Consider the following 16,472-nt stretch of genomic DNA (forward strand, 5'->3'; position numbering starts at 1 on the left):
GATGTCTGCATCTATTGCTATAGATCAGCCTCTCAGGACTGCTTTTGCTGTGTCCCAAAGGTTTTGGTATGATGTGTTTTCATTCTTGTTTGATTCTAGGAATTCTTTTTATTCCATCTTTGATTTCTTCTGTTACCCAGTGGTTTTTTTTTAAAAAAAAAAAAAAGGTTTTTAAGCAGGGTGTTATTCAGTTTCCACGTAATTTTTTTTTCCCTTACTTTTCCTGTTATTAATTTCTACCTTGATGACGTTCTGGTCAGAGAAGATGCTTTGTGTTATCTCAGTGTTTTGGATTTTGTTGAGGGTTGCTCTGTGGCCTAAGATGTGGTCTATTCTGGAGTACTTTCCATGTGCATTGGAAAAGAATGTGTACTTTGCAGCTGTTGGGTGGAATGTTCTATATATGTCTATGAGGTCGAGTTGACTGATTGTGCTCTTTAGCTCTTCTGTATCTTTGTTCAGTTTCTTTGGGGATGTTCTATCCTTTACTGAGAGTGGTATGTTGAAGTCTCCTACCATTATTGTGGAACTGTCAGTTTCTGTTTTCAGTGCTGTTGGAGTTTGTTTTATGTATTTTGGAGCCCTGTCATTGGATGCATAGGTGTTCATTATGGTTAAGTCTTAGTGATGGATCGTCCCTTTAATCATTACATAGTGCCCTTCTTTGTCTTTTGTGGTGGATTTTGTTTTAAAGTATGTTTTATCTGAGATTAGTATTGCCATTCCTGCTCCTTTTTGGTAGTTATTTGCTTGACATATTTTTTCCATCCTTTAATTTTAATAAATTTACATCTTTTTTCTAAGGTGTGTCTCTTGTAGACAACATATTGATGGGTCCTGGTTTTTTTTTTTTTAAATCCTTTCTGTCACTCTGTGTCTCTTGATGGGTGTATTTAGGCCATTTACATTCACTGTAATTATTGATAGGTGTGTCTATTGCTGTCATTTTGTAGTGCTTTTTTTTTTTTTTTTGTGGTGCTAACATTTTCTTTGTTCCTCTTACTCTCCTGTGCTGAGTTCCGTTTATTTGTAGATTTCTTTTCTTTTGTATATTTTATTTTTATTGAGACTTTGTATTTTTCTGCTTTATTTTGATGAGTAGGTTTGTTAACTTTCTTTGTGGTTACCTTGAACTTTACCCTTATCTTCCTAGGTTTGAACCAGTCTATTATTACTTGGTATCACCTTGCCTTCCTTTCCATTAGAAAGTTCAATACCTATACCATTATTCCTCTTCTATTGTTCTGATAGTCTTGTCATTTACAGATTAACGTCTCTGGTTCCCTGTTGTAATTCTTTTGGCTTTGGATAGTCCTTGAGAGTTCATTTTCTAGGTTGGTATCTGGCTGGTACAATCTTGCATCCTAGATTCAGGCTGCGTTCTGATGTTGTTTGTTCTCAGACAAAGGACTCCCTTTAATAATTCTTGTAAGTTTGGCCTAGTTTTTACATATTCCCTTAATTTTTGTTTATCTGAAAATGTCTTAATTTCTCCATATATTTGAATGAGTGTTTTGCAGGATATATTTTTCTTGGTTGGCAATTTTTTTCTTTCAAGGTTTTATATATGTCATCCCATTGCCTTCTTGCCTACATGGTTTCTGTCAAATAATCAGAGCTTAGTCTTATTGTTTCTCCTGTTATGTGACTTTTTGTTTTTCTCGAGCTGCTTGAAGGATTTTTTCTTTGTTTTTAGCTAGTGTGATTATGATATACCTTGGTGTTTTTCTTTTGGGGTCTATCCCATATGGGGTCATTGAGCTTCTTGGATGGTCAGCTTTTCATCATTCATGATATTAAGGAAGTTTTCTGTCAGCAATTCTTCAAAGTGAGTGTGATTATGATATACCAGATCCCTGTTCTGGAACTTCGATCACTTGCAAATTTTTGCTTTTGTTTGTATCCCATGTGATTCTCAGGGTTTCTTCATTTTACTTCATTCTTTTTTCCAATTATTCCTCAAAGTTGTATCCAAGTGTTTGTCTTCAGTTTTGCTGATCCTGTCTTCCACCATTTCAAACCCACCCCTCAGCACTTCTATGACTCTGTCCATTTCTGAAATCTTGTTTATCTTTTGTATTTCTAATTGTTCTTTTGGTATGATTTCTAGTTGTGATTTTATTTTGGCATTTTTTTTCTGTATTATTTTCCTGAATTCTTCCATTTTTTAGTCTGTATTTTCCATGAATTTGTATGCCTTTTCCATAAATTTGTCTATTTTTTCCTCATTTTTTTCTGTTTTTTGCTTCAACCCTTGGATTTCTCTGAATATTAGAGATTTCAATTCCCTGTCAGGTAGCTCTAGAGCCTTTCCTTCTACTGGCATGTCAACTGGTGTTTTATTTTGGGTGCCTACTGGAACCATCCTGTGCTGTTTTTAATATGTGTTGATATTGTCTGCTGTCTTAGGACATTCAGTAGTTATTTTCTTCGTTTCTTGATTGTAGATTTGTTTGTTTCGTCCTGCCTTTTTGTTTTATATGGTTATGTCTTAGCAGGTAGATTGTGTGTTCTTTGTTGTTTGCTCATCTGTAGTCACAATATTTTCACCTCCTTGTCCAATTGGCAGGGCCAGTCACTCAGCTATGGTGCAACAGGGAAGGTCCAGTGGGTGGTCTGTCTTCTGCTAGGAACTTAGTGAAGCTGCTTTCCCAAACTCCTTGTCCACTGATCTCCGATGTGGATGTAGTGAACCCAAGTGGCACAGATGTTGCACTTCTCAGCTGGCCAAGCCACCACAGCCAGCCAGGAAGCTCAGAGGTAGAGCAGGGAGGAGAGGATGTGGGATGGGAAAGGGTATATTGCTGATTACCAGGTGGTCTGTCTCCTGCTGGGAGCTCCATGAATTGCTGTCCCGTCTTCCTTGTCTGCCAATCCCTCACAGGAGCCCAAGATGGCAGATCTGTGCTGCGTTAGCTGATGGGGCCCTCGGCACATATGTCTCCTCACTCTCTCTTCTCTTGTCAGTTTCTTACTCCATTCAGTGTTTGACTGAGTTCTTTACCTCTTCATTTGACACTTCAGGTTCCAGGAATGACATTTGACTCCGTTTTACTTCGCTTTTTCAGGTGTTTGCTGTGGAGGGACGGCATGGTGCTTCTGTCTATGGCACCTGGTTACTTTATACTTTCTTTTTATCGTGTAAGCCCTCAAAATTGCACACAGTTGCCTTTTCGCACACTTGTAATCACCATTCAGACTCTCTTTGGGGGGATTTATTCTTACATCATACTTAGATGACTTCACTCTTGGGTAAAATAAAGTATGGGAAAGTAAATCAAGTTAGACTGGTAGAGTTCTTTTTAAAAGTACAATTTAATAGATATTAAATTCAGAAGCACAATTCTAGGACAAAGAAATAGTTTTCAGAAATTAATCTGAGAAAATGTAGCAATGCTTTCCAAGAAGACACAACTTTCATTTATTTTCATTTTCCCATCAGTTACAACACAGAGTTATGAAGACAAGTGATGTTAAACCACACAGAAACAGGTGGGAGTGTGGCTCCGCTGTATTTATAGCATCTGTGTGGTCCTCACCTTGCTCGGCTTTTAATTTCCATAGAATGTACAGACCTCCAGAAGTTCTGTGGGACAAGAACATAAGAGAAAGATCTTCAGGTACTTTCTGTGCTTCCTAAACACTATTCTGTATCTATTTTCTAGGAGTAAAGGATAGCTAACAAAGATTTTTAAATGTGCACACACATACACATTCCCTTACCAATGTGTTAAGTGCTTTTCTTGAATAACTACATTTTCCTTTCAACCTGCTTTCATCACCTCCAATGCGTGATGTCACCAACAAAAATTCATGCATACTCCCATTAGTATGATTATCCCATTTCTAATTTTATTCCCCCAATTAATTTCTTTTTGATGCAACTGTGCCATTCTAAAACATATATAGCTGGAAAGGGCCTGCTATAGTGCTAAATATGCTTTATTTATTTGTTCTGTTAATATTATTTATATATTTACTTAAAATATTTGAAAATCGGTCCTGTATCTTTGGTATACCTGTGTCATCTCCCAAGCCAAGTGCTCACACATACACATTTTCATTTTGTTAGCAAGAAATACATATACAAACATGTTAAATTCCCAAGTGATCTCAAGTTCTATTGCACTCACTGTCTTCTTCAAACAACTTGGCATTTTTTCAGAGAGTGTCTTATACTGTTGTGTAACTGAGTGGCCTCATTGGTGAGGCTGACTCCTCCTTCAGGGCAGGAAGCTGGCCCTTTGTGTTCCTATCAGTCCTTGCCCAGGGCTTGGCACACAATAGTCCTTAATGCAAACACATTCACCTGGGCCCTGTGTTACTTCTCCTTGATGTATTATTCTGCTTACCAGAGGTTAAGCATTGTCTCAGATTACCAATAGCCATAAGATACTCAGGCCCTAAGTATTTTTCATAAGTTGTTTTGTTGTGAAGGTTGGCTAAACATTCCATGTCATCACTGAACAGCAGGTCGTTGCTTGAAGATGTGAACAGCTGAAACATTGCGTATTCAAATCCATTTCTTCCAAAGAGCTCCTGGGTCAGACAGACAGACAAATAGACAATGTGTAACCATGGGTACTAGGAAGCTCAGGGCTGTGTACTCTGCATCAAAAAACCTAAGTCAGCTGGGCTGCTTGGCTCCAGCCTCCTGGAAACCTGGGATACAGCCACAGTTTAGGAGACATCACGGCAAAATGGCAAAAAGCATGGTTTCTGGAGTCCAACTGTCTGGGTTCAAATCCTGGCTCTATCTTTACTCATGGTATGGGGCAAATTCTTTACTGAGGTCAATGAACCTCCATACTTATTTGTAAACGGAACTAATAACAGTAAGTAGTGAGATGGTGCACGTAAACCATCTGGTAAAATGTTGTTGTGTGTCATCGAGTCAATTCTGACTCACAGCAACCCTATAGGGCAGAGTAGAACTGCCCAATAGGGTTTCCAAGGAGTGGCTGGTGGATTTGAACTGTCGACTTTTTGGTTAGCAGCCTGAGATCTTAACCACTTTGCCACAAGAGCTTCACCTGGTAAACAGAAGGAACTTAATTTTGCCACTGTATCACTACTTCTCCAACCACTGTTATCGTATCTTTTCCTGTTGCCTGGAGCCCTTGCTACCTTGCCTCTATTCTCTGGATATGCTCCAGATGCACGACTGTTTCTACCACCTTCCTCTCCTTTCTTTTCTTTGGTACACTTCTCTCATAGCCAAGGTGGCAGCTCACCCTGTGTGGGACCCACTCTTTCAAAAGTCCAAGACAGCGAGCCTCTTATTTTGCCAGCTCTCCCCGGGTCATCATCGTTTAATTGTGATGCATAGACAGCACATGCTAAGACATGGATTACTCGTTTGGAGCACTTCTGAGAATGGGGTGTGATAGTGCAAAAGGAGGAGGGGGTTTTAGGGTCATCTTAAAATTATGTGATTTAGGTGGCCCACTACTCCATAAGATCAGCCCTGGCTGGCTGCCTGTAGAGAGAGGTCACGAGTTCTCCAAACATGTGCTCTCACCTTTTAGGAAGCCTAAAACAGTGCTCAACCTGCCCAGGCTCAGTAAACACATTCGGGTCCATCCGTACATCAGCAGAGTAACCTCCAGGCAGCTTTTCACAACATATACCTCAGCCTAGTGTGAAGGATGCTGAAGAGTAAAACAGATAATTTTTGTGGTGTAATTGAACAAGGCCACGAGGTACCATGAATTTGCTCACCCAATTGAATATCAGGGAGACACTTCAGATGTCCAAATGTCTGAGATTTTTCCAGTCCATGAAAGCTGGAGGTTTGAGTCTGCCCAGAAGAGCCTCAGGAGAAAGGCCTGGTGATCTACTTCTAAAACTCAACCACTGAAAACTATATGGAACGTAATTCTACCCCAACACACAGGGGTCACCATGAGTCAGAGGAGTCTTGATGGAAATTGGTTTTTTGTTTTGTTTTTTTGATTATCCTTAACAGTCCCAGCCCTGTCTCTGATTAAAAAGGAAAGCTGATTGCTATGTTCACTTTAGCAATCAGCTTTCCTCTTTAATCAGAGACAAGGCTGGGACAATCTACTTTTACCACCCAGAGAGAAAGCCTGTGAGGCTGGGCCTCTCCACCAGAGAACTAAGTTGTGCGGAGGGGTGTAGGAGGCACTGGGACCCATACCTGTTGGTTGAAGAGTACTCTGCGAACAAATTCTGCCTTTTCTTTTCTCGAGACCACTGCATGACTTGGGGCTATGGCCAGGTGGCAGCTCTGAGCCTCGGTTACAGGCTTTCGGGTACCATCGAGGCACAGCAACTCAAAGTCTTCCTGCTTCAAATCCTTAGCCCATGGGGCAGGGTTCTTTCCTGGAAGAGAAGGAAAGTGGATCAGCCAAGGCAGATGGCTTTGGTCAGGGTACCCACCCTGGGGAATGTGACCAATCACCAGTGTCTGGGAGAGTCACAACAGACACAGAACAATAAAATATTAGACTTTAAAAGCTAAAACGTTTTAAGAGAAAAATTCATAAACTCATAGTAGGCAAAGATTTCTTAAACAGGGCTGAAAAGCACTAACCAGAAAAGAAAAGATTCATAAATTGAATTATACAGAGAGGGACAAGATATTTTCCATACATATATCTATCAAACGGAAACCCTGGTAGCATAGTGGTTAAGAGCTATGGCTGCAAACCAAAAGGTTGGCAGTTCAAATCCACCAGGCACTCCTTGGAAACCGTATGGGGCAGTTCTACTCCATCCTATAGGGTTGCTATTCGTCGGAATAGACTCGACAGCAGTGGGTTAATGGTATATCTATCAAAAACTTGTATCCAGGATACATAAAGAATGTCTTTAAATCAAGAAGAAAAAAGTAGAAAATTGGCATGAAATTTGAACAAGAACTTCATAATAGAAGATATCCAAATGGGGGCCAATAAACATAAGGTTCCCAATTCATCATTAAGGGAATGAAAATTAATATAAATAAACGAAAATTCTAATGCTATGTACTACATAACTTCAGAATGGCAAAAAAGAAAATACCAAGTTTGGGTGAGCATGTGGAACTCTCATACGTTGCTGGTAGGAGCTTAAATTGGTACAACCACTTTATAAAACATTTGACTCTGTTTACGAAAGCAAATCATTATGTGTGTGTGTATACCAAAACCAAAACCAAACCTGCTGCCATCGAGTCGATTCCGACTCATAGCGACCCTATAGGGCAGAGTAGAACTGCTCCATAGAGTTTCCAAGGAGCGCCTGGTGGATTTGAACTGCTGACTTTTTGGTTAGCAGCCATAGCACTTAACCACTATGCCACCAGGGTTTCCTTGTGTGTGTGTGTGTGTGTGTATATATATATGATAAATAAAGGTCACAGAAACTGATACTTCTTAAACATAACCAGTCACCTTCCAGGATTAGTTTTCTTGATTTGAAGACTTATGGTCATAGTCTAATGGAACAACTCAGTCAACTGGCATAATATAATTCATAAGTTTATGTTCTACATCTTAGTCCAGAGAGTAGCGTCTGGGGTCTTAAAAGCTTGTGAGCCGTCATCTAAGATACAACTATCGTCTCTACTCGTATGGACCAAAAAAGAAAGATGATGCAAGACCCAGAGAAGGAAGCAGTCTTCAAGACTAATTATCTATACATGAACTGCAGCCTTCTCTACTATAAGACCAGAAGAACTAGATGGTGCCTGGCTACCACTACCATGTTTTGATTAGGACCACAAAAGATAGATCCTGACAGAAAGGGGAAAAAAAGATCCAGACTTACTAGACCCACTGAGTCAGGAGGAATCCCTGAGACTACTGCCCTGAGATATTCTTTAAGCCTTGATCTGAAACTATTCCCTCAAGTCACCTTTTAGCTAAAAATGCAGGTTAGCTCAGAAAGAAATGAAAATCACCCATGAGTACTGTGCTTTTCTTAAGAAACCATCAATACGCGACCAAATGGTCAACAAATACTCTAAAACATAGATGAGAAGGTGGGGAGCTGTGAGGCTAGGTTAATGCGAACAGAACTAGAACGGAAATACTGAGGATGTTGATAAAATGTGAAGAATGTAACCAACGTCACTGAACAACATGCATAGAAATTGTTGAATGGGAACCTGCTTTGCTGTGTATACTTCCACTGAAAATACAATATTACCTTTTAAAAAAGCAAATCATATGTATATACTATGATGTAGCACATCCATTTCTAGGTACATACCCAAGAAAAATGAGGACATATGTCTACATTAGACATGCACAAGAATGTCCATAGTCGCACTATTCATAATAGTAAAAAATGCAAACAACCCAAAAGACCATTAATAGCAGAAAGGATAAGTGCATTGTGGTCTACATACACAATGAATATTCAGCAATGAAAGAAAAAAAGTACTGCTACAAGCAATAACTTGCATGAATGGCATGACATAATGTTGAGCAAAGGTGGCCAGACACAAATGAACCTGTGCTATGGTTTTATTTATATAAAAATCTAAAAACAACAAAACTGATCCATGGTGTTGGAAGTCAGGACCCTTCTTGTGCTGCTTAGTGAGGGGAAGGGGCCCAGGGGGCTTCTGCGCTGATCATTTCTATTTCTTGGCCTGAGAGCTGGTTGCCTGGGTGAGCTCACTTGGTGAAAAGTACTTGGTGAAGAAGTACTCTTATAATTGGTACATCTTTCTATATGCGTGTTATATGCAGTAAGAAGTTTACAGTAAATAACATGATACAGAGAAGAGGGACGCCATGTTAACCTGCACTTGCACATTCGACATAGGTCTACGGTGGCTGATCTCTCTCAGTATCCTGTACCCAGTGTCACTTTTTCCTGTGGCAAGAATAAATCCTTGACTTTTTCTTGCCAAATAGGAAGAAGCTTTTTCTTCAGTCTCCAAATGCCTCATAAGTTTTGTACATCTTTATCGAATCCCTGAAAATACAACTTCACAATATCAGGAACTTCAAAGTCTAGATTATGCCACTATAAAAACTTTCCCTGGAGGTCACACAAATATTTTAGGGCCATGGGGTTCTGGGCGCACCAGAATCTTCTGGGGAAACAGTTAACACAGATTACTGGGCCCTGCCTCGGAAGTTTTTTTATTTAGTAGGTCTGGAGTGGAACTTGACAATCTGTGTTTCCAACAAGTTCCCAGGCGATGCTGATGCTGCAGGCCTGAGGGCCACACATTGAGAACCACTGTTTTAAGGTAACAGTGTGAGAAAGTCAAGCATAAAAAGAGTCTAAAGAGAGAACTTGGATCCCTCTTTCCCTAGAGCTCACCGAGTTCATCTCCAGCTGTGTCCTTCCAGGCACTTTTTAAGCATCGATAATAATGTATTCTTAAAAATGACAACAACAAGGAGAACTAAAAGGTCTAAACAGAAACGGTGTATTAAGTATACTGTGTTTTGCAACGTCTTTTTTCACATGGCAATCTTTTCATACCATGATATACAGAACTACTGTATTCTCTTTATTTTTTTATTATGCTTTAGGTGAAAGTTTACTGCTCAAGTTAATTTCTCAAACAAAAATTTATATACATATTGTATTGTGACATTAGTTGCAACCCCCACAATGTGACAGCACACTTCTTCTTTCCACCCCAGGTTCTCTGTGTCCATTTGACCAGTTCCTGTCCCTTCTTGCCTTCTCATCCTGCCTCCAGACAGGAGCCACCCATTTGGTCTCATGTGTCTGATTGAACTAAGAAGCACACTTCTCACGAGTATTATTTTTTGTTTTATAGTCCTGTCTAATCTTTGCCTGAACAATGGGCTTTGGGAATGAATTCAGTTCTGGGTTAACAGAGTGTCCAGGGGCCATAGTTTCAGGAATTCGTCCAGTCTCTGTCAGATCACTGAGTCTGGTCTTTTTACGTGAATTTGAGTTCTGCTCCACGCTTTTCTCCCACTCCGTCCGGGACTCTCTGTTGTGTTCCCTGTCAGGGCAGTCATTGGTGGTAGCCAGGCACCATCTAGTAGAATTTCTGTACTCTCTTTAAAAGCACCACAATACTCCATTGTGTAGAAGTATCAGTATATCTTCAACTAATCCAATATCCTAGCTTGTTTTCTAAGTTTTGACTACAAAAAATGTTGCAGTTAATAACCTTTCAATCTTAGCAGGCTGGTGTCAATAAATTTGTGGTATTAACTCCTAGAAATGTATTCTGGTTCAAAGATTATGTGCAATTAAATGTTTGATAAATATATCCATTTTTTTCTTTAAAAGTGTCAAACCAATTTACCAAAAGCATACAAAAGCAGCTTTGCCCATACCCTCACCAACACTACTATTATCAAATGCTTTAGTTTTGGCTAAACTGAAAAGCCCTTTGCCATATTCCAAGCAAATATTTTGTCTTAGTTTGTCCTTTGTCATTTGTCTTTTTTTATGGTTGATTTCTGTTCATAAAAAGTTTAAAATTTTTGTTTAGTAAAGTTGATCATGTTCTTGCTTTTTTGCTTTAGGGTTTTGAGTTACTATTTGAAAGATCTTTCCCTTCCCTGGAAGCTGTGGTGGCGTAGTGGTTAAGTGCTACAGCTGCGAAACAAAAGGTTGGCAGTTCAAATCCACCAGGCGCTCCTTGGAAACTCTACAGGGCAGTTCTACTCTGACCTATAGGAATCGACTCAACAGCAACAGGTTTGGTTTCTGGTTTTTCCCTTCCCTTGCCTCACTTTTCCCTGGGAGGTAGGGTGTGAGGCTAGGAGAAAGTGGAGTGGAGGCTGAACTGGTCACAGGGGTCTTGAGTTTGCTAATTCTTGGTCTGGACGACCGTGAACATAGAGTATCAATAAGCACCCAATCTCTGGTGGAACGCATCTCCCTAAAAAGTCCCAGCTGCTCTCAGGCAGCACCTCAAAGTGAGCATAAGCATGAATTGGGTACCTAACCAGCTCATGAAAGTAAAATATGTATGTAAAGATAAACTATTAAAAAGCATACATGATTCTTGCCCTGCATGTACAGGTAACAGGGACAGTCTTTATGTTTTTGTGAACTGAGAAAACCAAATTGGCCTCTGTGTGTCTGTGAGCTGGGTTGAAGCCCACGTAACAGCAGGTTCAATCCTGTAAGTTGGACCAGATGTGAAGAGTCTTCTCATTCCCAAAATAAGAAATGTTAGGACCTAAGTTACTGGACTCTAACAGGATTAATAACATTCCAATTGGCCAACCGGGAGTGGCAGTGGTAGTAGCGATCTCACACGAGAGATTCACAGTTTCCTGCGAGAAGGAAGGACAGTGCAGTCACCTACCGTCAGTGTTCTGCAGGACTGTGGGGTGCTTCACAAAGGCCACATCTCCCTTCTCAACCAGATATCTGTACAGCGAGGGTCAGAGAGCAGGATAAACAGGAGAGGGAGAAAGAGACACAGAAAGAATCACTGAGAAGCTTCACACCCCATCCACTTGGGCCACTTGGCATACCTGACACCGACCCTTTCCACACAAACCACACAAACCACACAAACCACAAAACACCCAGGCCATCCCTAGCAGTTTGAGGGGGAAATGTGATAGAGGAAGGAAACTGCCTATTTCATTTCTATTATAGATTACCGTTTTCTGTTTTAAATACTGACCAGCTTCTCCAGAGGAGGTGCCTGTATTTCCCTATTAACAGGGATAATCAAGGGATGACTTTGTCCTTGAATCAAAACACAAGACCAGAGATTAAGATTGGTGTGGAAGAGGTGGTTTTGAAAGAATCTTGCCACAATCCTATGTCTGTTGTCCTTAACTGCTGTAGAGATGGCTCTGACTCACGACGACCCCATGTACAACAGAATGAAATGTTGTCTGATCCTGCACCATTTTCAAAATCATTGGTGTGTTTGACTCCAGTTGGTCAGTGTTCTGTTCTGATCCATAGGGTTTTCAATGGCCAATTTTTAAAAGTAGATCAATAAGCCCTTCTTCCTAGTCTTAGTCTGGAAGCTCCACTGATACCTGTCCACCATGGGTGACACCGCTGGTATTTGAAATACTGGTGGCATAGCTTCCATTATCATAGCAACACACAAGCCACCACAGTACAATGAACTGACAGGTGGTGGACTCAGATGTCTACTCAGCAAAGACCTAGCTGGGGGTGGGGAGGGGGATGGCATGCAGGTAGGGCACAGTGCTCTGGGGGCCACTGGAGGAGGGGTGCCAATTAGCAGTTTCTATCAGCCATCACAGTTTCCATTGCCAGCTATGAGAGATCCTTCAGCAATTTAACACTAATTGCCCCAGGTACTGTTTTCCAGTTAGGCCCCTGCTACTCGGTATTAATAAAAGTGAGTACGTGTCACTGAATGTTTGTTCATGCTTAATCCCGTGAAAAATATTTCCCTGTATTCAAGGTGCATTCTTTTTGAGAAGGGTTGAGCACATTAAAAACCAGCTTTATGACATTTAGTCAGTTGGAAATTGCTATCAATTGTCAGAAGCACTCTAGTGTTCCCTCTCTTTCAGCTTCAGGTGCCTCTACACCTAGCCAGGATCAGTTACTCCCATTCAAAGTTCCTAAGCTCCCTTGCCCCATTTCTTCCCTTCATGCCTCCTTCACAGAATCCAGTCGTGAATGAGCATCGCCATCTGCCTTAGGTGTGCCTGCACCTCTGCAGCAAGGTAGACTTGAGACTTCCCGAGCACTGACTTCACCTGGGTGCTCATAGCAGCTGCTCTCTCCTGTCTCCCTTTCTCTACTCTAGACTAGTGGTTCTCAAAGTATGGTCCCTGCACCGGCAGCAGCAGCAGCGTCTCCTGGAAACTTGTTAGAAATGCACGTTCTCAGGCCCCACCCCAGACCTACTGACTCGGAAACTCTGGGGGCAGGGTCCAGCAATCTGTGTTTGAACAAGCCTTCCAGGTGATTCTAGTTCATGCTCAAGTGTGAGAACCTCAGCTTTAGACAACCATTCTCCACTTTATAGAGACATGAGTTCAAATGTCTTCCCACTTTCTGCGAACCTCATACCTGGCCCCCCACTCCCAACACTCACACACCCTAAGCACAGGACACGTGTTTCTGTTTCACAGAGAAGACTCTGCCCAACCGAATCAGCCAGCCTAGGTGTTCCTCTCCTGCCCTCCAGTTACAGAGGAGGGAAGGTCACCCTTCCTGCAAACACAAAGGTGTCCTTCCCAGAGCAACCGCCCCTGACCACCTTCAAACTTTTTTTTTTTTAATCAGTTATCCTCTTTCTCTCTGTAGTTGTAATCTCTCCCTGTTTACTGAATTCTTCTCATTTATACGCCTTTCCTTTTTAAAACGATAAACCCTGCCTTGACCCCTGTACTGCCCCCAGCAACAGGCCTCACTCCCCTACTCATCACACACACCTCATTTACCATTAGCACCCCTCACCTGCCCTCCCTGACCTTGCCAGTCCAGCTTCTAGGACTGACTCACTAGGGTCACCAGGTCCAGGTGCCAGTTCTCAGGACACGTTTTATTTTCTCTCTCAAGTTCACTCTTCCCCAATGATTTGAAATGCACCGTTGTTATGGACTGAATTGTAACCTGTCCATGTATCTGTCTCAGAATTCTATTTGCTTCCATTGATTTGTTATTCCTGCATATAAACATAACATTGATTACTACAATATTACAACGTGATTTTTTTTATATCTAGGAAAACAAGAGTCCCTTCGTATAATTTTATTAAAAAAAAATTTCTTGGCTTTTGTTTGGCTGCCCAAACATTGTTACTTTTTTTGAGACCCAACTCCTGCCGTTCCATCCCAAACAATCCTCCTGATTACATTGGAGGCAGCTGTCACTTTACAAGGTGACTTCACTGCATGACTGGTGTGAGCAGGAAGGCTTTCACCCCATTGCCTGGGAATTGGGGCTGTGTTTGGCTGTTCCTTTATCACTGAGGGGTTGTAACAATCCTGGGACTGTGTTCCCTTCCCTCTACATGGACTGAGAAATGGAAAAAAACAATCTGAACAGAAAGACAAACACGAGGCACATGTGCAGAGAGAGAAAAAGGCGAAGCAGCAGCAGCAGAAGCAAAGTGTGTCCCTGATACAGAAAACTCATCTGTTGTTTACCTGAAATTTTAATTTAATGGACATCCTGTATTTTATCCAGTATCCCTAGCCTTGAAGCATCTTTCTGGCTCCTGAAGCTCAGGTCTCCATCTTTATGAGGAGGGAGTTTGCAGGGGCAGCTTTTGAAGCAGCCCCCTTTGGCTTAAGCTGATTCACATGGATTTTTCTCACTTAAAACCAAACCCAAACCTACTGCCATCGATTCGATTCTGACTCATAGCGACCCCATAGAGTTTCCAAGGCTATAAGTCTCTATGGAAGCAGACTGCCACATCTTTCTCCCGTGGAGCTGCTGGTGGTTTCAAACCACTGACCTTTCAGTTAGCAGTGGATCACTTTAACTTGCAACCGAAGGAGTCCTTAATTTACTGGACAAAAGAGACATTTTAAGCAAGTTAAGTTGATAAAAGGTATGGGATAGATGTTTAAAAAAAAAAAAACCATAAAGCAAGAAAGGGGGAATACAAAATATTGCCAAGGGGAGGGGTGTCAAATTATACAGTGGCCATGAAGAGTTCCCTGAGAAGTCCTAAAAGAAATGAGGGAACTAGCCCTGATGATATGAGGAGGAAGAGCATTCCAGATGAGCAAGTGCAAAGGCCCTGAGGCAGAAGTGTGCCTGACACCATCAAGGAACAGCTGGGATACCGAGATAGCTGGAGCAGAAAGAGAAGGGGGAAAGAAGTAGAAGATGAGGTCCAGATCAAGAAGGGCCTTCCTTATACATCAGAGAAGGGCCTTGACTTTTACTCTGGTGATATGGGAAATCGTTGGAGGGCTTTGAAGGTAGAGTCAACATGATCTGATGATGGACCAGATATGGGGTATGAAAGAGAACAGCCATAGATAACACCAAGATTTTAACTTTTTTTTTTTTACAAAAGGAAAAATGCAGTTATCTTTAACTGAGGTTGGGAAGGCTGCAAGAGGTGCTGGTCTGGGTGGAGTTGTGGAATTTCAAGAGTTCAGTTTAGGGTATTTAAATTCAAGAAGGTAATTACAAATCTAAGTGGAGATGACCCTTAAAAAAAAAAAAACAAAAAAACCCCAAACCCATTACCATCCAGTCAATTCCAACTCCCAGTGACCCTATAGGACAGAGTAGAACTGCCCGATAGGGTTTCCAAGGAGCAGCTGGTAAATTTAAACTGCTGACCTTTTGGTTAGCAGCCAAGTTCTTAACCACTGCGCCACTAGGGCTCCATTTGCTTAGAGTTTCTTTAACTTCTTTCAGGAATATTTTATAGTTTGATGCATAACCATGTTCACTGGGTTGGTTCCAAGGAGAAAAGTGATGGACGGACACTTGCCTGAAAGCCCCTGTAGAGCCATAGTATCTCTCGTGGCTGCTGGGGACACACGTGTGGGCTGGACTTGATACACCACTGCTGCACAGAGCGCAGAGACTGGAATTGAGGTCTGACCCAGGGGCACAGCTTTGACTGAAGAATTCATCTGCACAGAAGGACAACAGCTTCAGAGTCTGTCCCTAAAATTACCTAGGTGATATAAAGACACATTCAGGTATTTAGTAACATTATTAAAGCGAAGAACTTTATGGAATCAAAAGAGGTTCCAGCTGGAGGAAAGTAAAGGGGAATTGGCTGAAGCTGGACGAGGCGCCTGTGAGCTCGTGGAAGCCCACCCTGTCCCAGTCCGGGCAGCGGTGCGGAAGGCCAGGCGCAGACTGCAACCTCGAGACAGGAGACCAAACTGGAGGTCCTGGCTGTTGAACCAGCACCACACGCTTTTGACCCTTGTCTTTCTTTCAAAGATTTGCTCTCTTGAGTTCAAGTTCAGGGAGAGCCTGGAAAGGCAGGGCTGTCCAGCCCTGTGCTGTGCTCCAGGGCATCACAATGAGGACCTCAGACTTAGGCGAGCCCTCTTGGAATCTGCATCCAGTGGGGTGGCAATCATTACTCAGCAACCACACCAGTGAATTCATGTTTCTTTTCTAGATCTGGGGAAAAAGAATATGGTTCCAGGAGGCTACAGATGAAGGAAGCTGGTATAAACCTGAGAGCCAGGGAGCATTCTCAAGCTGAGAGATGAAGAACGAGTAGAAGGTACCCAAGGGCAGAGTGGGAGGAGCTTTCCAGACAAGGAAGCAGCATCCGTAAAGGCCTGGCGGGGAGAGGGGCTGACACAGAACTTAACCGAGGCCACTGGGGCTGGGCCACCTGGAGCAAGGTGGTGAGTGGGGAAGGGGTAGGGTCCAGACCATACGTGATCTTTTAAACTGTGCTATGGATTTTGTTCTTTATCCTTAGAGAAATGTGGAGCTTTTTAAGGGCTTTAGACAATCTGGGCCGGGGGTGGTGGGCAGCGTATAGTCAGATCTTCGCTTTGCAAAGACAGGTCTGGCAGTGGGGTGGATGGAATCCACAGTGGATCTGGGGTCCAGGAAGCAGG

General features: G+C 42.1%; 1 protein-coding gene across 1 annotated transcript in view; it reads right to left on the reverse strand.

The window, feature by feature from the left end:
* Nucleotides 1-3,551: 3,551 nt before the first annotated feature.
* Nucleotides 3,552-16,472, reverse strand: part of LOC100663461 (inhibitor of carbonic anhydrase-like) — an 81,519-nt gene continuing 68,598 nt past the window's right edge. The window contains exons 16-20 of the mRNA XM_064277302.1: nt 15,371-15,515; nt 11,270-11,334; nt 6,161-6,345; nt 4,353-4,539; nt 3,552-3,586 (exon numbers count right to left, since the gene is read on the reverse strand). Coding sequence (XP_064133372.1) covers nt 3,552-3,586; nt 4,353-4,539; nt 6,161-6,345; nt 11,270-11,334; nt 15,371-15,515 — 617 coding nt within the window. The remainder of the gene's footprint in view (nt 3,587-4,352; nt 4,540-6,160; nt 6,346-11,269; nt 11,335-15,370; nt 15,516-16,472) is intronic.

Source organism: Loxodonta africana, chromosome 26 (assembly GCF_030014295.1).
Source record: "Loxodonta africana isolate mLoxAfr1 chromosome 26, mLoxAfr1.hap2, whole genome shotgun sequence".
In the NCBI taxonomy this organism is placed as follows: domain Eukaryota; kingdom Metazoa; phylum Chordata; class Mammalia; order Proboscidea; family Elephantidae; genus Loxodonta; species Loxodonta africana.